The sequence below is a fragment of the Heptranchias perlo genome, chromosome 2 (genome assembly GCF_035084215.1).
Source record: "Heptranchias perlo isolate sHepPer1 chromosome 2, sHepPer1.hap1, whole genome shotgun sequence".
Classification (NCBI taxonomy): Eukaryota; Metazoa; Chordata; class Chondrichthyes; order Hexanchiformes; family Hexanchidae; genus Heptranchias; species Heptranchias perlo.
In genome coordinates this window covers 2,526,193-2,546,959 of record NC_090326.1, presented here as the reverse complement: position 1 = coordinate 2,546,959, position 20,767 = coordinate 2,526,193, and the positions used below count along the sequence as shown (strand labels likewise).

At 43.9% G+C, this 20,767-nt stretch overlaps 1 protein-coding gene across 1 annotated transcript in view; it reads right to left on the bottom strand.

Moving 5' to 3' along the window:
- Window positions 1–2,915: 2,915 nt before the first annotated feature.
- Window positions 2,916–20,767, bottom strand: part of LOC137300353 (probable G-protein coupled receptor 139) — a 29,606-nt gene continuing 11,754 nt past the window's right edge. The window contains exon 2 of the mRNA XM_067969440.1: window positions 2,916–3,817. Within this exon, the coding sequence (XP_067825541.1) occupies window positions 2,916–3,817 (902 nt within the window). The remainder of the gene's footprint in view (window positions 3,818–20,767) is intronic.

The window sequence follows — 20,767 nt, the reverse complement described above, 5'->3', positions numbered from 1 at the left end:
TTAACGTAGAAAAATGCGAAGTGATAAATTTCAGTAGGAAGAACGAGGAGCGGCAATATAAACTAGATGGCACAAATCTAAAAGGGTGCAGGAACAGAGAGATCTGGGGGTATACGTTCACAAATCGTTGAACATGGCAGGGCAGGTTGAGAAAGTGGTTCAGAAAATATATGGGTTCCTGGACTTTATAAATAGAGCCATAGAGTACAAAGTTCGGAGGACATAATGAACCTTTTTAAAACACTGGTTCGGCCACAACTGGAATATTGTGTCCAGTTCTGGGCACCGCACTTTAGGAAAGATGTGCAGGCCTCAGAGAGGATGCAGAAGAGATTTAGCAAAATGATTCCAGGGATGTGGAACTTTAGTTACGTGGATAGACTGGAAAATCTGGGGTTGTTCTCCTTGGAACAAAGACGGTTGCCAGGAGATTTGATAGAGGTATTCAAAATAGTGAAGGGTCCAGACAGAGTAGATAGAGAGAAACTGTTCCCATTGGCGGAAGGGTCAAGGACCAGAGGACATAGATTTAAGGTGATTGGCAAAAAAATCAAACGTGTCATGTAGAAGAACGTTTGTACACAGCGAGTGGTTATGATATGAAATGCACTGCCCGAGTGGTGGAGAAGGCTGATTCAATCGTGACCTTCAAAAGGGAACTGGTTAAGTAATTGAAAGGAAAAAAGAAACATTGCAGAGCTACGAGGAAAGGGCACGGAGTGGAACGAGCTTGATTGCTCTTGCATAGAGCCGGCATAGACTCAATGTGCTGAAAGGCCTCCTTACACGCTGTAACCTTTCCATGATTCTATGATTCTATACAATGAGTTGATCAATAGCCTCCGGTTATAGAGGTTTCTGTGATCGCATAATACACAGTGTTTCCAGCAACGCGGCCTGGTGGAGAGAGAATCAGACACTGTATAACACAGACCGGACCTGCTCTTCGAACATCTTCAGATCCTCTCAATACTATTACGGATAATCAGACTTCATAAACCTGACTCTCCCAGAGCCAGGAAGGAAGCGGGGTGTGGAATTACCCGGATGTACATGTTTTGCGAATGTCCTTACGATTTTGACACAAGGAAGTCGTTTTATTTTGCCGGTTTCCCGCCTGACAGGCCGATCTGATTGACAAGGAGGTATCAGTCGCACAGGAGCAGAGGAAGAGGTCAGTGTTGGATGGGGTGGGTTCATCGGTGGGGGTGGAGTCAGTGGGTCGCCAGGTGTGTCGACAGTTAGTCATCGTGTGGGTAGGGAGGTGGGGCGGTTCAGTCACCGCTGGAACATTCATGAGGTTGGGGGCTCATTCACTGAGTGTCAGTCTTTGGGGGAGGAGCTGTCATAGGCTGACCAGTGACATTCAATGGTATTACCATCGCCGAATCCACCACCATCAACATCCTGGGGGTCACCATTGACCAGAAACTTAACTGGACTAGCAATATAAATACTGTGGCTACGAGAGCAGGTCAGAGGCTGGGTATTCTGCGGCGAGTGACTCAACTCCTGACTCCCCAAAGCCTTTCAACCATCTACAAGGCACAAGTCAGGAGTGTGCTGGAATACTCTCCACTTCCTTGGAGGAGTGCAGCTCAAACAACACCCAAGAAGCTCGACACAATCAAAGATGAAGCAGCCCGCTTGATTGGCACCCCATCCACCACCCGAAACATTCACTCCCTTCACCACCGGCGCACTGTGGCTGCAATGTGTACCATCCACAGGATGCACTGCAGCAACTCGCCAAGGCTTCTTCAACAGCACCTCCCAAACCCGCGACCGCTGCCACCTAGAAGGACAAGAGCAGCAGGTACATGGGAACAACACCACCTGCACGTTCCCCTCCAAGTCACACACCATCCCGACTTGGAAATATATCGCCGTTTCTTCATTGTCGCTGGGTCAAAATCCTGGAACTCCCTTCCTAACAGTACTGTGGGAGAACCGTCACCACACGGAATGAGGCGGTTCAAGAAGGCGGCTCACCACCACCTTCTCGAGGGCAATTAGTTATGGGCAATAAATGCTGGCCTCGCCAGCGACGCCCACATCCCGTGAACGAATAAAATAAAAGGAGGAGGGGCTCTGTCACAGGGTGGTCAGTCACCGGTGCGGTCAGTCAACGGGGTGTCAGTTATCAGAGGGGTCTGTCACAGGGTGGTTTGTCACCGCGGCAGTCAGCAACGGGGGGAGGGCAGGCATCAGGTGGTCATTCACCGAGGGGAGGGGTCACTCACGGCGGGGGGGGGGAGGTGGAAGTTACGAGGGGGGTCAGTCTATGGGGGTTATGGTAACAGTCACCGGGTTGATGTAAGTCACTGGGGGGGGGCGGGGAGATGAATCAGTCACTGGGTGCGGGAGGGTGTATCATTCACCAGGGGTATTATTCACTGGGGGGGTGGTGGTATCTATCATTGGGGTGGTGTCAGTCATGGGTGGATGCTGTCAGTCACTGGGGTGGTCTCAGTCACAGTGGGGGGTCAGTCACTGGGGTGGATCAGTCACCGGGAGTAAGTCAGTGGTCTGTCTCCGAGGGGTCAGTCACCGGGGGGGTTCAGAGATCGTGGGGTTGGGGACGGAGGAGGTGAGGAGCGGGGGCAGGGGGAGAACGCTGCAGGTCGGCTTCTTGGGCCTGGGGAAAGCACTCCTGCTGCTCCAGGCCTGAAAGCTGTGCTATAAAGGCACTAAACTGCAGTTTCGGGCCTTCTCGCCTCCTCTCATGCCGAGTGAAGGAGAAGGCCCGGGAATCCCTGTCCTCTGAGACAAAAATCAAAAAATAAATAAATGTAGTCCCGTAGCCTCACTAACAGCTTTCGCTCCCCGACCCGGCCCCAACCCACCTGTTTCTTTAAGTAAAAATCATGGCTCAGATGTTAGAGTATGGACTCTTAGAAAGTCTTCAGGCCTTCTCATTTTTTAATGAATTTAACAATTACACTAAAGGGATATTTCACCACATTCTTCAACTGCTCTCTGAACTTAGTCTGTGTCACAGCATAAATACAAGTGTTTGTGCAGCAACTCAGGAGCTGGAGCATGAACCCCAGTTCTTGTATAAAATCAGGTAGCGATACAGACCGAAACCCTAAAATCCACATCCGGCTCCATATAAAATACACCATAAAGAGCGTCCATAAGAGTATAAAGTTCGCTGATATAACAAACAGTAAAATGATGGATTTCCTTCGGCTCTCCATCTCTGGATCTTTGGGACTCTTCTCACTGCTGTGACCCCGGAGTCTCCTGCGAGCTCTGCTGGCCACTAAAATGTGTCTGACGGTGAAAGCATTGAGCAGAAGAATCAGAACAAATGGGACCCCCGGGGTGAAGACATAATGAAGGAGTTCAATTACTCCCCACACCGGTAAATCCCCAACACTAAATGTTACCCAACAAAACCAGGGAGTATTGTAAAGCATATACCCACCGGTGAGCATAAAGTACCAGGTGATGTTCTTCAAACAGTTCACCACAGTTACTGTTCCCAGAACCACAGCCGCCGTTCTCTCGGTGCAATATTTAGTTTTCAGCTTCTGACAGCAAATGGCCACAAATCGATCAAAGGTGAACGTGACGGTGAACCAGACAGAACAGTCTGTGGCTGTGAAAAGCAGGACGGCGTGGATATTACAGAGGGGGATGGAGTACAGGAAATGAAAGTGACTCTCATAAGCAATCGGAATCTGCCTGAGTATCAGATCAGTGATAACGACCAGTAGATCCCCCGCTGCCATCGCCACCAGGTAGCGAGTCACACATTTGGAGAGACCGCATTTTCCCCGAGACAGGATCACAATCGTCAATATGTTAACTGTAAGGAAGGGACATAAACAGGGGAATTATAAATTAGGGTTGGACCCTCTGTAAATATTAACAATGTCTCTGCATCCGCTGTAAACATTAGAACTATTTCTGTCTCCCCTTTACATATTAGTAACGTCACCAGATCCGTTGTAAATATTAGTACCGTCTCTGGATCGCTGATAAATATCAGTGACATATCCGGGTCCCCAGTAAATATTAGTATTGACTCTGGATCCCCTATAAATATTGCTGCTTTCTTTGGATCCAATGTGAACACCATTAACATCTCTGGACCCCATGAAAATATAAGCACCGTGTTTGGATCCATTGTATATATTATTGCTATATCTGGATCCAAAGTAAATATTTGTACCGTCTCTGGATCTCCGGAAACTATGTGTACCTTCTCTGGACCTACTATATTTATTAGTACCGTCTATGGACCCACTGTCAATATTAGTACCGTCTCTGGATTTGCTGCGAAAATCAGTAATATCTCTGAAGTCCCCTATAAATATTAGCACCGTATCTGGAACCCCTGTAAATATTAGTACCGTCTCTGGAAATTTGATAAATATTAGTACCGTCTCAGAATCCCTTATGAATAGTAGCACCGCCTCTGTATTCCCCTGTAAATATTAGTTATCTGTGGATCCCTTGTAATTATCAGTTCCTTCTCTGGATCCCGTGTAAGTAATCGTACCATCTCTGCACCACCTGTAAATATTATGAACATCTCTGGATCCCCTGTAAATATCAGTACCGCCAATGGATCCCCTGAAAATATCAGTACTGTCTGTGGATCTCCGAAAAATATTTCTACCATTTTTGGATACCCCGGAAATAGTTGTACCGCCACTGGATTACTGGGTAAATAATAATACAGTCTATGGATCCCCAATGAGTAAATATTAGCACTGTTTCTCTATGCCCTGTAAATATTAGCACGCTCTCTGAATCACCTATAAATATTCGTACCGTCTCCAGATCCACTTTAAATATTATTACTGTTTCTTGACCCCTCTAAATATTATTACCGTCTCTGGATCCTCCTTAAATAGTAGGAACATAGGAACAGGAGTAGGCCATTCAGCCCTTCGTGCCTGCTCCGCAATTTGATAAGACCATGGCTGATCTGTGATCTAACTCCATATACCCGCCTTTGGCACATACCCCTTAATAACTTTGTTTGGCAAAAATCTATCTATCTCAGATTTAAATTTAGCAATTGAGCTAGTATCAATTGTCGTTTGCGGAAGAGAGTTCCAAACTTCTACCACTCTTTGTGTGTAGAAATGTTTTCTAATCTCGCTCCTGAAAGGTCTGGCTCTAATTTTTAGACTGTGGCCCCGAGTCCGAGAATCCTCAACCAGCGGAAATAGTTTCTCTCTATCCACCCTTCCGTTCTCCTTAATATCTTATAAACTTCGATCAGATCACCCCTTTACCTTCTAAACTCCAGAGAATACAATCTCAATTTGTGTAATCTCTCCTCGTAACTTAACCCTTGAAGTCCGGGAATCATTCTAGTAAACCTACGCTGCAATCCCTCCAAGGCCAATATGTCCTTCCGAAGGTGCGGGGCCAAGAACTGCTCACAGTACTCCAGGTGCGGTCTAACCAGGGTTTTGAATAGCCAGCATGCCATTAGCTTTATTGATTATTTTTGCACGTGTTCATGACACTTCAATGATCCACGTACCTGAACCCCGAAGTCCCTTTTGACATCCATTGTTTTTAACTTCTTACAATTTAGAAAGTTCCCTTGTCTATCCTTTTTTGAACCAAAGTTGATGACCTCACATTTGTCTACATTGAATTCCATTTACCACAGTTTTGCCCATTCACCTAATCTATCAATATCGTTCTGTAATTTTATGTTTTCATCTACACTGCTTACAATGCCACCAATTTTTGTGTTATCGGCAAACTTAGGTATGAGACTTTCTATGCCTTCATCTAAGTCGTTGATAAATATTGTGAATAATTGAGCCCCCAAGACAGATCCCTGCGGGACTCCACTAGTCACATCCTGCCAATCTGAGTACCTACCCATTATCCCGACTCTCTGTCGCCTTTCGCTCAGCCAACTTCCGAACCAAGTCCGTACTTCTCTCTCGATTCCATCGGCTTCTATCTTAGCTAACAGTCTCCTTTGTGGGACCTTAGCAAATGCGTTCTCGAAGTCCATATAAATAACATCCATTGACATTCCCCTGTCCACTACTTTAGTCACATCTTCATAAAATTCAAACAGGTTTGTCAGGCTCGACCTACCTTTCACAAATCCGTGATGGCTCTCTCTGATTAACTGAAAATTGTCGAGGTGTTCAGTCACTCTATCCTTAATTATAGACTCCAGAATTTTCCTCAAAACAGATGTTAGGCTAACTGGTCTATAATTCCCTGGTTTCCCTCTCTCTCCTTTCTTAAAAAGCGGAGTGACATGTGTAATTTCCAAACTAGAGGGACAGTTCCTGATTCTAGTAATACCATCTCTGGACCCCTGTAAATGTTAATGCGGTCTGAGGATCCCTGTAAATATTATTACAGGCTCTAGATCCCCAGTAAATATTAATAGTGCCTCTAGATTCCTGTAAGTACGAGAACCTTTCTCTAGATCTGTGTAACTATTAGAAACATCTCTGGATCCCCAGTGAATTTTCCGACATCCTCTGGATCCCGGTAAATATTAGTTATGTCTCTGGATCCCTGTAACGATCAGTGCCGTCTCTTGAACCCCTCTAAATATTCGAACAATCTCTGGATCCCAGTAAATATTAGTATCGTCTCTGTATTCTCTTTGAATATTATTACAGTCTCCGGAGACTCTGTAAATATTAGTGTCATCTCTGGATCCCCTGTAAGTATTAATATTGTCTCTGGATACCTGTGTTTATTAATACTGTGTCTGCGGCCCCCGAAATTATTAATAGAGCCTCTGGATCCCATCTAATTATTAGTACCGCCTCTGGATCCTGTTGCATTGTATTACTGCCTCTGGATCTCATGTATTTATTAGCATTGTCTCTTATTTCTCTGTAAATATTAGTACTGCATCTGGATCCCCTGTATATATTAGCAAAGTCTCAGGATCCACTATAAATATTAGTACCATCTCAGGACCCCTGTAAATATTAATACAGGCTCTGGTGTCCCTGTACATATTAAAACCGTTTTTGGATCCCAATTAAATATTAGTAACCACTCTGGATCCCCTGTGAATATTAGTACCATCACTGGTTCTACTGTAACTATTAGTAACTTGTCTTGATCACTGAAAATGTCAATGCACTCTCTGGATTCCCTCTAAATATTGGTACTGTCTCTGGATCTCCATCACAGATTATTACTGTCTCTGGATCCGTAGTAATTATTACTACCGTTTCTGGACACCGTGTAAATTTTAATACCGGCTCTTGATCTCCTGTAAATATTGTTACTGTCTCTGCATTTACTGTAAATGGTAGCACTGATTTTAGATCCCAGGTATATATTACCTACGTCCATGGATTCCCTGTAAATATTACTACAATCTCTGGGTTAACTGTAAACAGAGCTATAGTGATAGGGGACTCAATTGTAAGGGGAATAGACAGGCGTTTCTGCGGCCGCAACCGAGACTCCAGGATGGTGTGTTGCCTCCCTGGTGCAAGGATCAAGGATGTCTCGGAGCGGCTACAGAACATTTTGGAGGGGGAGGGCGAACAGCCAGCTGTCGTGGTGCACATAGGCACCAACGATATAGGTAAAAAAGGGGATGAGGTCCTAAAAGCAGAATATAGGGAGTTAGGAGGTAAATTAAAAAATAGGACCTCAAAGGTAGTAATCTCAGGATTGCTGCCAGTGCCACGTGCTAGTCAGAGTAGAAATAGGAGGATATTTCAAATGAATACGTGGCTAGAGGAATGGTGCAAGGGGGAGGGATTCAAATTCCTGGGACACTGGAAACGGTTCTGGGGGAGGTGGGACCAGTACAAACCGGATGGTCTGCACCTGGGCAGGGCCGGGACCGCTGTCCTAGGAGGAGTGTTTGCTAGTGCTGTTGGGCAGGGTTTAAACTAAAGTGGCAGGGGGTTGGGAACCTGAGCAGGGAGAGAGAGGAAAGCGTAACAGGAAGGGACAGAAGGTATGGAGTAATAGGTAAAGTGTTAAAAAAGGAAAAAGCAGGAACTAAGCGTCACAAAACAGATTTGAAAGTTCTTTATCTGAATGCACGTAGCATTCGTAATAAAATGGACGAGTTAACGGCACAAATAACTACGTATGGGTATGATCTTGTGGCTATTACAGAAACATGGCTGCAGGGTGACAACGACTGGGAATTAAATATGCCAGGGTATTTAACAATCAGGAAGGACAGGCAGGAAGGAAGGGGAGGTGGGGTGGCTATGTTAATAAAGGAAGGAATCACTGTAATACAGAGAAATGATATTGGGACAAAGCATCAAGATAATGAAACAGTTTGGGTGGAGATAACGAATAATAAGGGAAAAAAAACATTAGTGGGCGTAGTATATAGGCCTCCTAATCAGGAGATAGTCGGGGCATGTAATAAGGGAACAGCCATAATTATGGGGGATTTTAATTATCATATTAACTGGACAAATCAAATTGGGCAGAGCAGCCTTGAGGACGAGTTCATTGAGTGCATCAGGGATGGATTTCTTGAGCAGTATGTAACTGATCCTACAAGGGGGCAGGCAACCTTGGACCTGGTCCTGTGTAATGAGTCAGGATTAATTAATAATGTCCTAGTTAAGGATCCCCTTGGAACGAGCGACCACAACATGGTTGAATTCCATATCCAATTAGAGGGTGAGAAGGTTGATTCTCAAACAAGCGTACTGAGCTTGAATAAAGGAGACTATGATGGTATGAGAGCGGAATTGATTAAAGTGGACTGGGAAAATAGATGAAAGGGTAAGACGGTACATGAGCAGTTGTGTTCATTTAGGGAGTTATTTTACAACTTTCAAAATAAATATATTCCACTGAGGAAAAAAGGGTGCAAAGGAAATGACAGCCACCCGTGGCTAAGTAAAGAAATCAAGGATAGTATCCGACTAAAAACAAGGACATATAAGGTAGCCAAACTTAGTGGGAGGATAGAAGATTGGGAATTCTTCAAAAGACAGCAAAAAGTAACTAAAGGATTGATTAAGAAAGGGAAGTTAGATTATGAAAAGAAATTAGCAAAAAATATAAAAACAGATAGCAAGAGTTTCTATAGTTATATAAAAAGAAAAAGGGTGGCTAAGGCAAACATAGGTCCCTTAGAGGATGAGACCGGGAAATTAATGGTGGGAAACATGGAGATGGCAAAAATGCTGAACAAATATTTTGTTTCAGTCTTTACAGTAGAGGACACTAAGAATATCCCAACACTGGACAAACAGGGGACTCTCGGGGGGGAGGAGCTAAATACGATTAAAATCACTCAAGAGATGGTACTCAGTAAAATAATGGGACTCAAGGCGGATAAATCCCCTGGACCTGATGGCTTCCATCCTAGGGTCTTGAGGGAAGTGGCAGTAGGGATTGTGGATGCTTTGGTGATAGTTTTCCAAAATTCCCTGGACTCAGGAGAGGTCCCGGCAGATTGGAAAACTGCTAATGTAAAACCGTTATTTAAAAAGGGTAGCAGGCAGAAGGCTGGAAATTATAGGCCAGTTAGCTTAACATCTGTGGTGGGTAAAATTTTGGAGTCTATTATTAAGGAGACAGTAACGGAACATTTAGATAAGCATAATTTAATAGGACAAAGTCAGCATGGCTTTATGAAGGGGAAGTCATGTCTGACAAATTTGCTTGAGTTCTTCGAGGATATAACGTATAGGGTGGATAAAGGGGAACCAGTGGACGTAGTGTATTTAGACTTCCAGAAGGCATTCGACAAGGTGCCACATAAAAGATTATTACTTAAGATAAAAAATCACGGGATTGGGGGTAATATTCTGGCATGGGTGGAGGATTGGTTATCGAACAGGAAGCAGAGAGTTGGGATAAATGGTTCATTTTCGGACTGGCAACCAGTAACCAGTGGTGTTCCACAGGGGTCGGTGCTGGGTCCCCAACTCTTTACAATCTATATTAACGATGTGGAGGAGGGGACCGAGTGCAACATATCAAAATTTGCAGATGATACAAAGATGGGAGGGAAAGTAGAGAGTGAGGAGGACATAAAAAACCTGCAAGGGGATATAGACAGGCTGGGTGAGTGGGCGGAGATTTGGCAGATGCAATATAATATTGGAAAATGTGAGGTTATGCACTTTGGCAGGAAAAATCAGAGAGCAAGTTATTTTCTTAATGGCGAGAGACTGGAAAGTACTGCAGTACAAAGGGATCTGGGGGTCCTAGTGCAAGAAAATCAAAAAGTTGGTATGCAGGTGCAGCAGGTGATCAAGGAAGCCAACGGAATGTTGGCTTTTATTGCTAGGGGGATAGAATATAAAAACAAGGAGGTATTGCTGCAGTTATATAAGGTATTGGTGAGACCACACCTGGAATACTGCATACAGTTTTGGTCTCCATACTTAAGAAAATACATACTTGCTCTCGAGGCAGTACAAAGAAGGTTCACTCGGTTAATCCCGGGGATGAGGGGGCGGACATATGAGGAGAGGTTGAGTAGATTGGGACTCTACTCATTGGAGTTCAGAAGAATGAGAGGCGATCTTATTGAAACATATAAGATTGTGAAGGGTCTTGATCGGGTGGATGCAGTAAGGATGTTCCCAAAGATGGGTGAAACTAGAACTAGGGGGCATAATCTTAGAATAAGGGGCTGCTCTTTCAAAACTGAGATGAGGAGAAACTTCTTCACTCAGAGGGTGGTAGGTCTGTGGAATTTGCTGCCCCAGGAAGCTGTGGAAGCTACATCATTAGATAAATTTAAAACAGAAATAGACAGTTTCCTAGAAGTAAAGGGAATTAGGGGTTATGGGGAGCGGGCAGGAAATTGGACATGAAGCTGAGTTCGGATCGGTCAATGCCCTGTGGGTGGCGGAGAGGGCCCAGGGGCTATGTGGCCGGGTCCTGCTCCGACTTCTTGTGTTCTTTAGATTTGTGGTTGGGATCAGATCAGCCATGATCTTATTGAATGGCGGAGCAGGCTCGAGGGGCCGATTGGCCTACTCCTGCTCCAATTTCTTATGTTCTTATGTTCTTAAATATTACTACCATCTCTGGATTTTCTGTAAATGTTACTACCATCTATGGATCCACTATAAATTTACCGACTGTATCTGGACCCACAGAAAATATCAGCAGTGACTTTGGATCCCTATAAATATGAGTACCGTCTCTGGATCCCCTGTAAATATTAGTACAGTCTCTGGATCCCCTGGAAATATTAGTACCGTTTCTCTATCTTCTGTGAAAGTTGTTACCATCTCTGGATTCCATGCAAATATTAGAACCTTGTCTGGATCTCTGTAAATATTAATATTGCCTCTGGATCCCTGTTAATATTAGTAATGTGTCTGAATCCGCTGAAATTATTAATCCAGTCTCTGGAGACCCTATAAATATTCGTACCATCTCTGGATCCATTTGAATATTATTAACGTCTCTGTTTCGCATCTAAGTATTAGTGCCATCTCAGAATCCACTGAAAACATTGATACTGTATCTGGTTCCACTTTAAATATTATTACCGCATCTGGATTTCCTGTAAATATTGGCATCGTCTCTGGATGCACTCTAAATGTTAATACCATCACAGGATCTCTGTAATTATTAATACAGTCTATGGATTCCCTTTCAATATTTGTACCGTCTCTGGATCCCCTGTAAATGTTAGTACCTTCTCTGGAACCCGATAAATATTATTGCCATATCTGGATCCACAGTTAATATTAGCACAGTCTCTGGATCTCTGTAAACATTGTACTGCGTCTGTATCCCCTATAAATGTTTGCACCATCACTGGATCCAGTGCAGATATTAAGAATGATTCTGGATCCCCTGTAAATATTAGAACCGCCTCTCGTTTCCTGTAAATATTAGCACAGCCTCTGAATCCCTGTTAACTTTGGAAAAGTCTCTGGATGCCCTATAAATATTAGTACCATCACCGGACCTCTGTAACTATTAATACAATCTATGTATCTGCTGTAAATATTAGTGCCGGCTCTGAATTCCGTTTAACTATTAGTACAGTCTCTGAAATCCCTGTAAATATCACTGCCGTCTGTGGACCCCCTATAAATAAAAGCACTGCCTCTGGATCCACAGAAATTATTAACATTGACTTTGGATCCATGTAAATATTAGTGCCGTCTTTGGATCCCTTGTGAAATTAATTTCCACTGCTGGATTCCCTGTAAATATTAGTACTGTGTCTGGATCGCTGAAATTATTACTACAGTTTCGGGATCCCCTGTAAATATTAGTGCTATCTCTGGATCCACTGAAAATATTAGCACTGTATCTGCATCCACTTAAATATTAGGACCGTCTCTGGGTCCCTGTAAATGCTAGTGCCGCCTTTGCATTCCCTGTAAATATTAGTACCATCTCAGGATCCCTATAAATATCAGTACGACCTCTGAATCCCCACTAAATATTTGCACTGTCTCTGAATCTCCTTGAAAATTATTACCGTCTCTGGATTCCTTGCAAATATTAGTTACGCATATTGATCCCCTGAAAATATTAGTACCATCTCTGGATGCGCTGTTATTATTAGTATCGTTTCTGGATCAAATTTGAAAATTATTACCATTTCTGGGTTCCCTGTTAGTATTAGTGCCATCTCCGTTTTCTCTGTAAATAATCATTGATATTGTATCTGGATCCCTGTCATTATTAGCACCGTGTCTGGATCCGCTGACATTATTAATACAATCTCTGGATACGCTGTAAATATTTATACGGTCTCTGGATCCAATTGAATATTATTACTGTCTCTGGATCGCCTCTAAATATTAGTGCCGTCTCTGGATCCACTGTAAATATTAGCACCGTCTCTGAGTCCCTTTAAATGCTAGTGCCGCCTTTGCATTCCCTGTAAATATTAGGACCATCTCAGGATCCCTATAAATATCAGTACGACCTCTGAATCCCCACTAAATATTAGCACTGTCCCTGAATCTCCTTGAAAATTATTACCGTCTCTGGATTCCTTGCAAATATTAGTTACGTATATTGATCCCCTGAAAATATTGGTACCATCTCTGGATGCCCTGTTAATAGTAGTATCGTCTCTGGATCCATTGTGAAAATTATTACCATCTCTGGGTTCCCGGTAAATATTAGTGCCATCTCCGTTTTCCCTGTAAATAATCATGAATATTGTCTCTGGATCCCTGTCATTATTAACACCGTGTCTAGATCCGCTGACATTATTAGTGCAATCTCTGGATACGCTGTAAATATTTATACGGTCTCTGGATCCAATTGAATATTATTACTCTCTCTGGATCGCCTCTAAATATTAGTGCCGTCTCTGGATCCACTGAAAATATTCATTATGTATCTAGATCCTATGTAAATATTATCACCGACTCTGCATCCCAGTAAATTTTACTACCGCCTCTGGAATCCCTGTAAACATTAGTACAATGTCTGGACCCCCTGAAATTATTTGTACAGTCTGTGGATTCCCAGTAAATATTAGTACTGTCTCTGAATCCACTTGAATATTATTACCGTATCTGGATCATCAGTACATGTAAGAAACATTCCTGCATCACCTGTGACTATTACTAACATCTCTGGATCCCAGGAAATATTGGGATGTGTCTCGATCCCGTGAAATAATGAATACAGTCTCTGGCACCCCTGTAAATATTGTTACCGCCTCTGAATCCCCTTGAATATTATTAAGGTCCCGGGATCTCCTCTAAATATTAGTGCCTTCTCTGGATGTCCTGTAAATATTAGTACTATATCTGCATTCCTGTACATATTTCTCTTATTCGTTCATGGGATGCGGGTTTCACGTCATTTATTGTCCACCCCAATTGCTCCTGAGAAGGCGGCTCCCCACCGCCTTCTTGAACCGCTACAGTCCGTGTCGTGAAGATTTTCCCACAGTGCTGTTAGGTCGGGAGTTCCAGGATTTTGACCCAGCGACGATGAAGGAACGGCGATATATTTCCAAGTCAGAGTGGTGCATCACTTGGAGGCGAATGTGCAGGTCTTGTTCCCATATGCCTGCTGCCCTTGTCCTTCGAGATGGTAGATGTCGTGGGTATAGAAGGTGCTGTTGATGAAGCCCAGGCGAGTTGTTTCAGTGCATCCTGTAGATAGTACACACTGCAGCCACGGTGCACATGTGATGAAGGGATTGAATGCAATGGTGGTGAATGGTGTATGAATGAAGCGGTCTGCTTTGTCCTGGATGGTGTCGAGATTCTTGCTTATTGTTGGAGCTGCATTCAGCCAGGCAAGTGAAGAGTATTCCATCACACTCCTGACTTGTGCCTTGTTGATGGTGGAAAGGCTTTGGGGAGTCAGGAGGTGAATCACTCGCCGCAGAATAAGCAGCCTCTGACCTGTTCTTGTAGCCACAGTATTTATGTGGCTGGTCCAGTTCAGTTTCTGGTCAATGGTGACCCCCAAGATGTTGATGGTAGGGGAATCGGTGATGGTAATGCCATTGAATGTCAAGGGGAGGTGGTTAGACAATCTCCTGTTGGAGATGATCATTGCCTGGCACTTGTCTGGCGCTAATGTTATTGCCACTTATCAGCCCAAGCCTGGATGTTGTCCAGGTCTTGCTTCATGTGGGCATGGTCTTCTTCATTATCTGAGGGGTTGTGATGGCCGGAGAAGCACTAGGTGTACTTAAAAATGAAGTGCCAACCTGGTGAAGGCACAACACAGGACGACATGCATGCTAAATAGCGGAAGCAACATGCTATTGACAGAGCTAAGTGATTCCACAACCAACGGATTAGATCAAAGCGCTGCAGTCCTACCACATCCAATCATGAATGGTGGTGGACAATTGAACAAGTAGCGGGAGGAGGAGGCGCTGTGAACATTCCCATCCTCAATCATTGCAGAGTCCAGCACGTGAGTGCAAAAGACAAGGCTGAAGCGTTTGCAACCACCTTCAGCCAGAAGTGATGAGTGGATGATCCATCTCGGCCTCCTCCCGATATCCCCATCATCACAGAAGCCGGTCTTCCACCAATTTTATTCACTCCAGTTGATGTCAAGAAACGGCTGAGTGCACTGGATACATGAAAGCCTATGGATCGTGGTAACATCCCGGCTGTAGTGCTGAAGATTTGTGCTCCAGAACTAGCCGTGCATCTCGCCAAACTACTCCAGGACAGCTATAACACTGGTATCTACCTGACAACGTGGAAAATTGCACAAGGTTATCCTGTCCACAAAAAGCAGGACAAATCCAATCCGACCAATTACCGCCAAATCAGTCTACTCTAAATCATCAGCAAAGTGATGGGCAACTTCGTCAACAGTGCTATCAAGCGGCACTTACTCACCAATAAGCTGATCACCCATGCTGAGTTTGGGTTCCGCCAGGACCACTCGGCTCCAGACCTCATTTTAGCCTTGGCCCATTTATGGACAAAAGCGCTGAATTCCAGAGGTGAAGTGAGAGTAACTGCCCTTGACATCAAGGCAACATTTGACCGAGTGTTGCACGACAGAGCCCTAGTAAAATTGAGGTCAATGGGAATCAGCGAGAAGGCTGTCCAGAAGCTGGAGTCATACCCAGCAAAAAGTAAGATGGTAGTGGTTGTTTGAGGCCAATCATCTCAGCCCTAGGACATTGCTGCAGGAGTTCCTCAGGGCAGTGTCCTTGATCCAACCATGTTTAACTGCTTCATCAATGACCTTCCATCCTTCATCAGGTCAGAAACGAGATCGTTCGCTAATGATTGCACAGTGTTTAGTTCCATTCGCAGCTGCTCAGATAATGAAATAGTCCGTACCCGCATGCAGAAAGACGGGGATAACATCCAGGCTTGGGCTGATAAGTGGCAAGTGACATTCGCGCCAGACAAATGCTAGGCCCCCTTAATATTCAACGGCATTACGATAACCGAATCACCCAACATCAACATCCTGGGAGTCACCATTGACCAGAAACCTATCTGGACCAGCCACATGATTATTGTGGCTACACGAGCAGGTCAGTGGCTGGGTATTCTGTGGCGAGTGTCTCACCTCCTGTCCCCCCAAAGCCTTTTTAGCTATCTGCAAGGCACAAGTCAGGAGTTTGATGGAATTATTTCCACTTGCCAGAATGAGTGCAGCTCCAACAACACTCAAGAAACTCGACACCATCCACGAGAAAGCAGGCTGCTTGATTGGCACCACGTCCACCACCATAAACATTCACCTCTTTGCATCCTTCTCACAACTCACATTCCCACCTAGTTTTGTATCATCCGAAAACTTGGAAATATTACATTTGATCCCGTCATCCAAATCATTGATATAGTTTGTGAATAGTTGGGTCCCAAGCACCGATCCCTATTCAGAGTCGCCTCCTCTCTGTTTTCTGCCTGTGAACCAATTCTCACACCATGCCAATTTATTACCCCAATTTCATGTGCTCTAACTTTGTTCACCATCCTTCCGTGTAGGACATGTGTTTATTCGTTCATGGGATGTGGGCGTCGCTGGCGAGGCCGGCATTTATTGCCCAAACCTAATTGCCCTTGGTGGTGAGCCGCCTTCCTGAACCATTGCAGTCCGTGTGGTGAAGGTTCTCCCACAGTGCTGTTAGGAAAGGAGTTCAACGATTTTGACCCAGCGACGATGATGGAACGGCGATATATTTCCATGTCGGGATGGTGTGTGACTTGGAGGGGAACGTGCAGGTGGTGTTGTTCTCATGTGCCTGCTGCTTTTGCCCTTCTAGGTGGTGGAAGTCGCGGGTTTAGGAGGTGCTGTCGAAGAAGCCTTGGCCAGTTGCTGCAATGCATCATGTGGATGGTACACACTGCAGCCACAGTGAGCCAATGGTGAAGGGATTGAATGTTTAGGGTGGTGGAAGGGGTGCCAATCAAGCGGCCTGCTTTGTCCTGGATGATGTCGAGCTGCTTCAGTATTGATGGATCTGCACTCATCCAGGCAAGTGGAGAGTATTCCATCGCACTCCTGACTTGTGCCTTGTCGATGGCAGAAAGGCTTTTGGGAGTCAGGAGGTGAGTTACTCGCCGCAGAATACCCAGCCTCTGTCCTGCTCTTGTAGCCACAGTATTTATATGGCTGGTCCAGTTAATTTTCTGGTCAATGGTGGCCCCTAGGATGTTGACAGTGGGGTAATGCCGTTAAATATCAAGGAGATGAGGTTAGACTCTCTCTTGTTGGAGATGGTCATTGTCTGTCACTTGTCTGGCGCGAATGTTACTTGCCACTTATCAGCCCAAGCCTGGATGTTGTCCAGGTCTTGCTGCATGGGGGCTCGGACTGCTTCATTATTTGAGGGGTTGCGAATGGAACTGAACATTGTGCAATTATCAGCGAACATCCCCATTTCTGACCTTATGATGGAGGGTAGATCATTGATGAAGCAGCTGAAGATGGTTGGGCCAGGACACTGCCCTGAGGAACTCCTGCAGCAATGCCCTGGGGCTGAGATGATTGGCGTCCAACAACCACTACCATCTTCTTTTTTGCTAGGTATGACTCCAGCCACTGGAGACTTTTCCTCCTGATTCCCATTGACTTCAATTTTACTTGGGCTCCATGGCGCTGCACTCGGTCAAATGCTGCCTTGATTTCAAGGCCAGTCACTCTCACCTCACCTCTGGAATTCAGCTCTTTTGTCCATGTTTAGACCAAGGCTGTAATGAGGTCTGGCGCCGAATGGTCCTGGCGGAACCCAAACTGAGCATCGTTGAGCAGATTATTGGTGAGTAAGTGCCGCTTGATAGCACTGTCGACGACACCTTTCATCACTTTGCTGATGATTGAGAGTGGATTTGTCCTGCTTTTTTTGGGCAGGACATACCTGGGCAATTTTCCACATTTTCTGGTAGATGGCATGTTGTGGCTGTACTGGGACCTTATCGAAAGCGTTGTGAAAATCCAAATACAACTTATCCACTGGTTCCCCCCTTAACTATTCTAATAGTTGCCTCCTCAAAGAACTCAAAAACGTTTGTCAAACATTATTTCCCTTTCAGAAATTCATGTTGATTCTGCCAAATCCTATTATTATTTTCCAAGTGCACTGTTATCACATACTTCATAGTAGATTCTAGCATTTTCCCTACTACTGATGTCAGCCTAACAGGTCTGTAGTTCGCTCTTTTCTCTCTCTCCCTTCTTAAATAATTTGCCGCCTTCCAATCTGCAGGAACCAATCATATTCTACAGAATTTTGGAAGATAACAACCAATGCATCCAATATATCTATAGCCACCTCTTTCAAAATGCTGGGATGGAGATCATCAGGTCCTTGGGATTTATTGACTTTCTGTCGCATTATTTCCTCTGGTACTATTGTTTTTCTAATTCTAATTTCTTTCATTTCCTCATTCTCGCCAGACCCTTGGTTCTCAAGTATTTCTGGGAATTTTTTTGTTTCTTCTTCCGTGAAGACAGACACAATGTTTTTGTTTAATTTCTGTGCCATTTCCTTCTTCCCCATTATAAATACTCCCGTCTCTGTCTGTAATGGAACCAGATTTGCTTTTGTCAGTCTTTTTCCTTTTTACATACCGATAGAATCGTTTACAGTCCGTTTTTAAGTTTCTCGCTCGTTTACTAACATAGCTTATTGTCCCTTTCTTTATGAATTTCTTGGTCCTCCTTTGCTGAATTCTAAAATGCTCCCAATCCTCAGGCTCACTGATTTTTCTGGCAACATTATATGCCTCTTCCTTTGATTTAATATTGTCTATAATTTCTTTTATTCGCCACGGTTGACCACTTTTCCTGTTAGGTTTTTGTGCCTCAAAGGAATATATATTTGTTGCATATTATGTATTAATTCTTTAAATGCTAGGCATTGTCTGTTTACCATGATACCTTTTAACGTGGTCCCCCAATCAACCTCAGCCAACTTGTGCCTCATTCCTTCGTAGTTTCCTTTGTTCAGATTTAGGACCCTCGTTACGGATTCAACTACATCGCTTTCAAACTTAATTAATAATTCTATCATATTATGGTTACTCTTCCCTCGCGGTTCATTTATAAAACATTGTTAATTAACGCTTTCTCGTTGCACAATACCAGATCTAAACTTGATCCTTTCTATCCACTCTATGCCACTCATAATTTTGTACACTTCAATTAAATCACCCCTCAGCCTCCTCTGTTCCAAAGAAAACAACACCAGCCTCTCCAATCTTTCCTGATAGCTAAAATTCTCCAATCGTAGCAACATGCTCGTAAATCTCTTCTGTACCATCTCCAGTGCAATTACATCCTTCCTGTAATGTGGTGACCAGAAAGGTACACTGTACTCAAGCTGTGGCCTAACCAGTGTTTTATACAGTTCCAGCATATCCTCCCTGATCTTATATTCTATGCCTCGGATAGTAAAGGAAAATATATCAAATGCCTTCTAAACCATTTTATCTACCTGTCCTGCTGCCTTCATAGTTGTGTGGACATGCACGAAAAGGACCCTCACTTCCTCTACACTTTTTAGTATCCTCCCATTTATTGTGTACTCCCTTGCCTTGTTTGCCCTCCCCAAATGCATCACCTCACACTTCTCCGGATTGAATTCTATGAGCCACTATTCGGCCCAACTGGCCACTTCATTGATACCTTCCCGTAGTCTATAACTTTCCTCCTCACCGTCAAACATACGGCCATTTTTTTATCATCAGCATACATCTTAGTCATGCTTCTTACATTTAATTCCAAATCATTGATATATATCACAAAAAGCAAGGGAACTAGTACTGAGCCCTGCGGAACCCCACTGGAAGCAGCCTGCCAGTCACTGGGGATCTCTGGATCACCTGAAAATATTAGTACCGCATGTGGACACCCTGTAAATATTATTATATTCTCTGGATCACCTGTAAATATTAGCACCATTTCGGGATCCCTATAAATATTAATACAGTCTTTGGAGCCCCTGTAAATGCACTTCCCTCTCTTGATCCCCATGTAAATATTGATATCATCACTGGATGCCCTGTAAATATTAGTGCCGTCTATGGATCCCCTGTAAATAATAGTACGGTCTCTGGATCCCCTCTAAATATTAGTACCGTCCCTGAAAACATAGTAATTATTAACACCATCTCCAGATCCCCTGCAAATATTCCTGCCATCTCTCGATCCGGTGTAAATATTTGTACCGTCTCTGGATTCCCTGTAAATATTAGTACCCTCTCATAATTCCTGTATATATTATTGCAGTCTCCGGTTCAATTGTAAATATTAGTACAGTCTCTGTACACCGTGTAGATTTTGGTACCGTCTCTTGAACCCCTTTAATTTTATTACTGTTTCTGTTCCCCAGTAAGTATTAGCAACGTCTTTCAATCCCCAATAAATATTGGTAAAGTCTCTTGATCCCACGCAAATAATACTATCGTCTCTGGTTCCCCTATGCATATAAGTACTGTCGATGGCTCCACAGAAAGCATCTGCAGTGACACTGGACCATTGTAAATATTTGTACCATCGCTGGATACCCTGCAAATATTAATACCGTCTCTGGCTCCCCTGTAAATATTCGAACAGTCTCTGCATCCCCTGAAAATGTTAATACTGTAATCTGGATCTCCTGTGAATATCAGTACCTTGTCTCGATCCACTGTAAATATTAGTGTAGTCTCTTGATTCCCTGCAAATGTTAGTGCTCCATCTGGATTTCCTGCACACATTATTACCATCTCTGGATCCATTGTAAATATCAGTACCATCTTTGGATTCCCTAGAAATATTAGTACCGACCCTGGATCTCCTGAAAATAGTCGTACCGTCTCTGTAAACGGTGTAAAATTTGGTACCGTCTTTTGATCCTCTGTAAATATTAGCAGCGCCTCTGGAT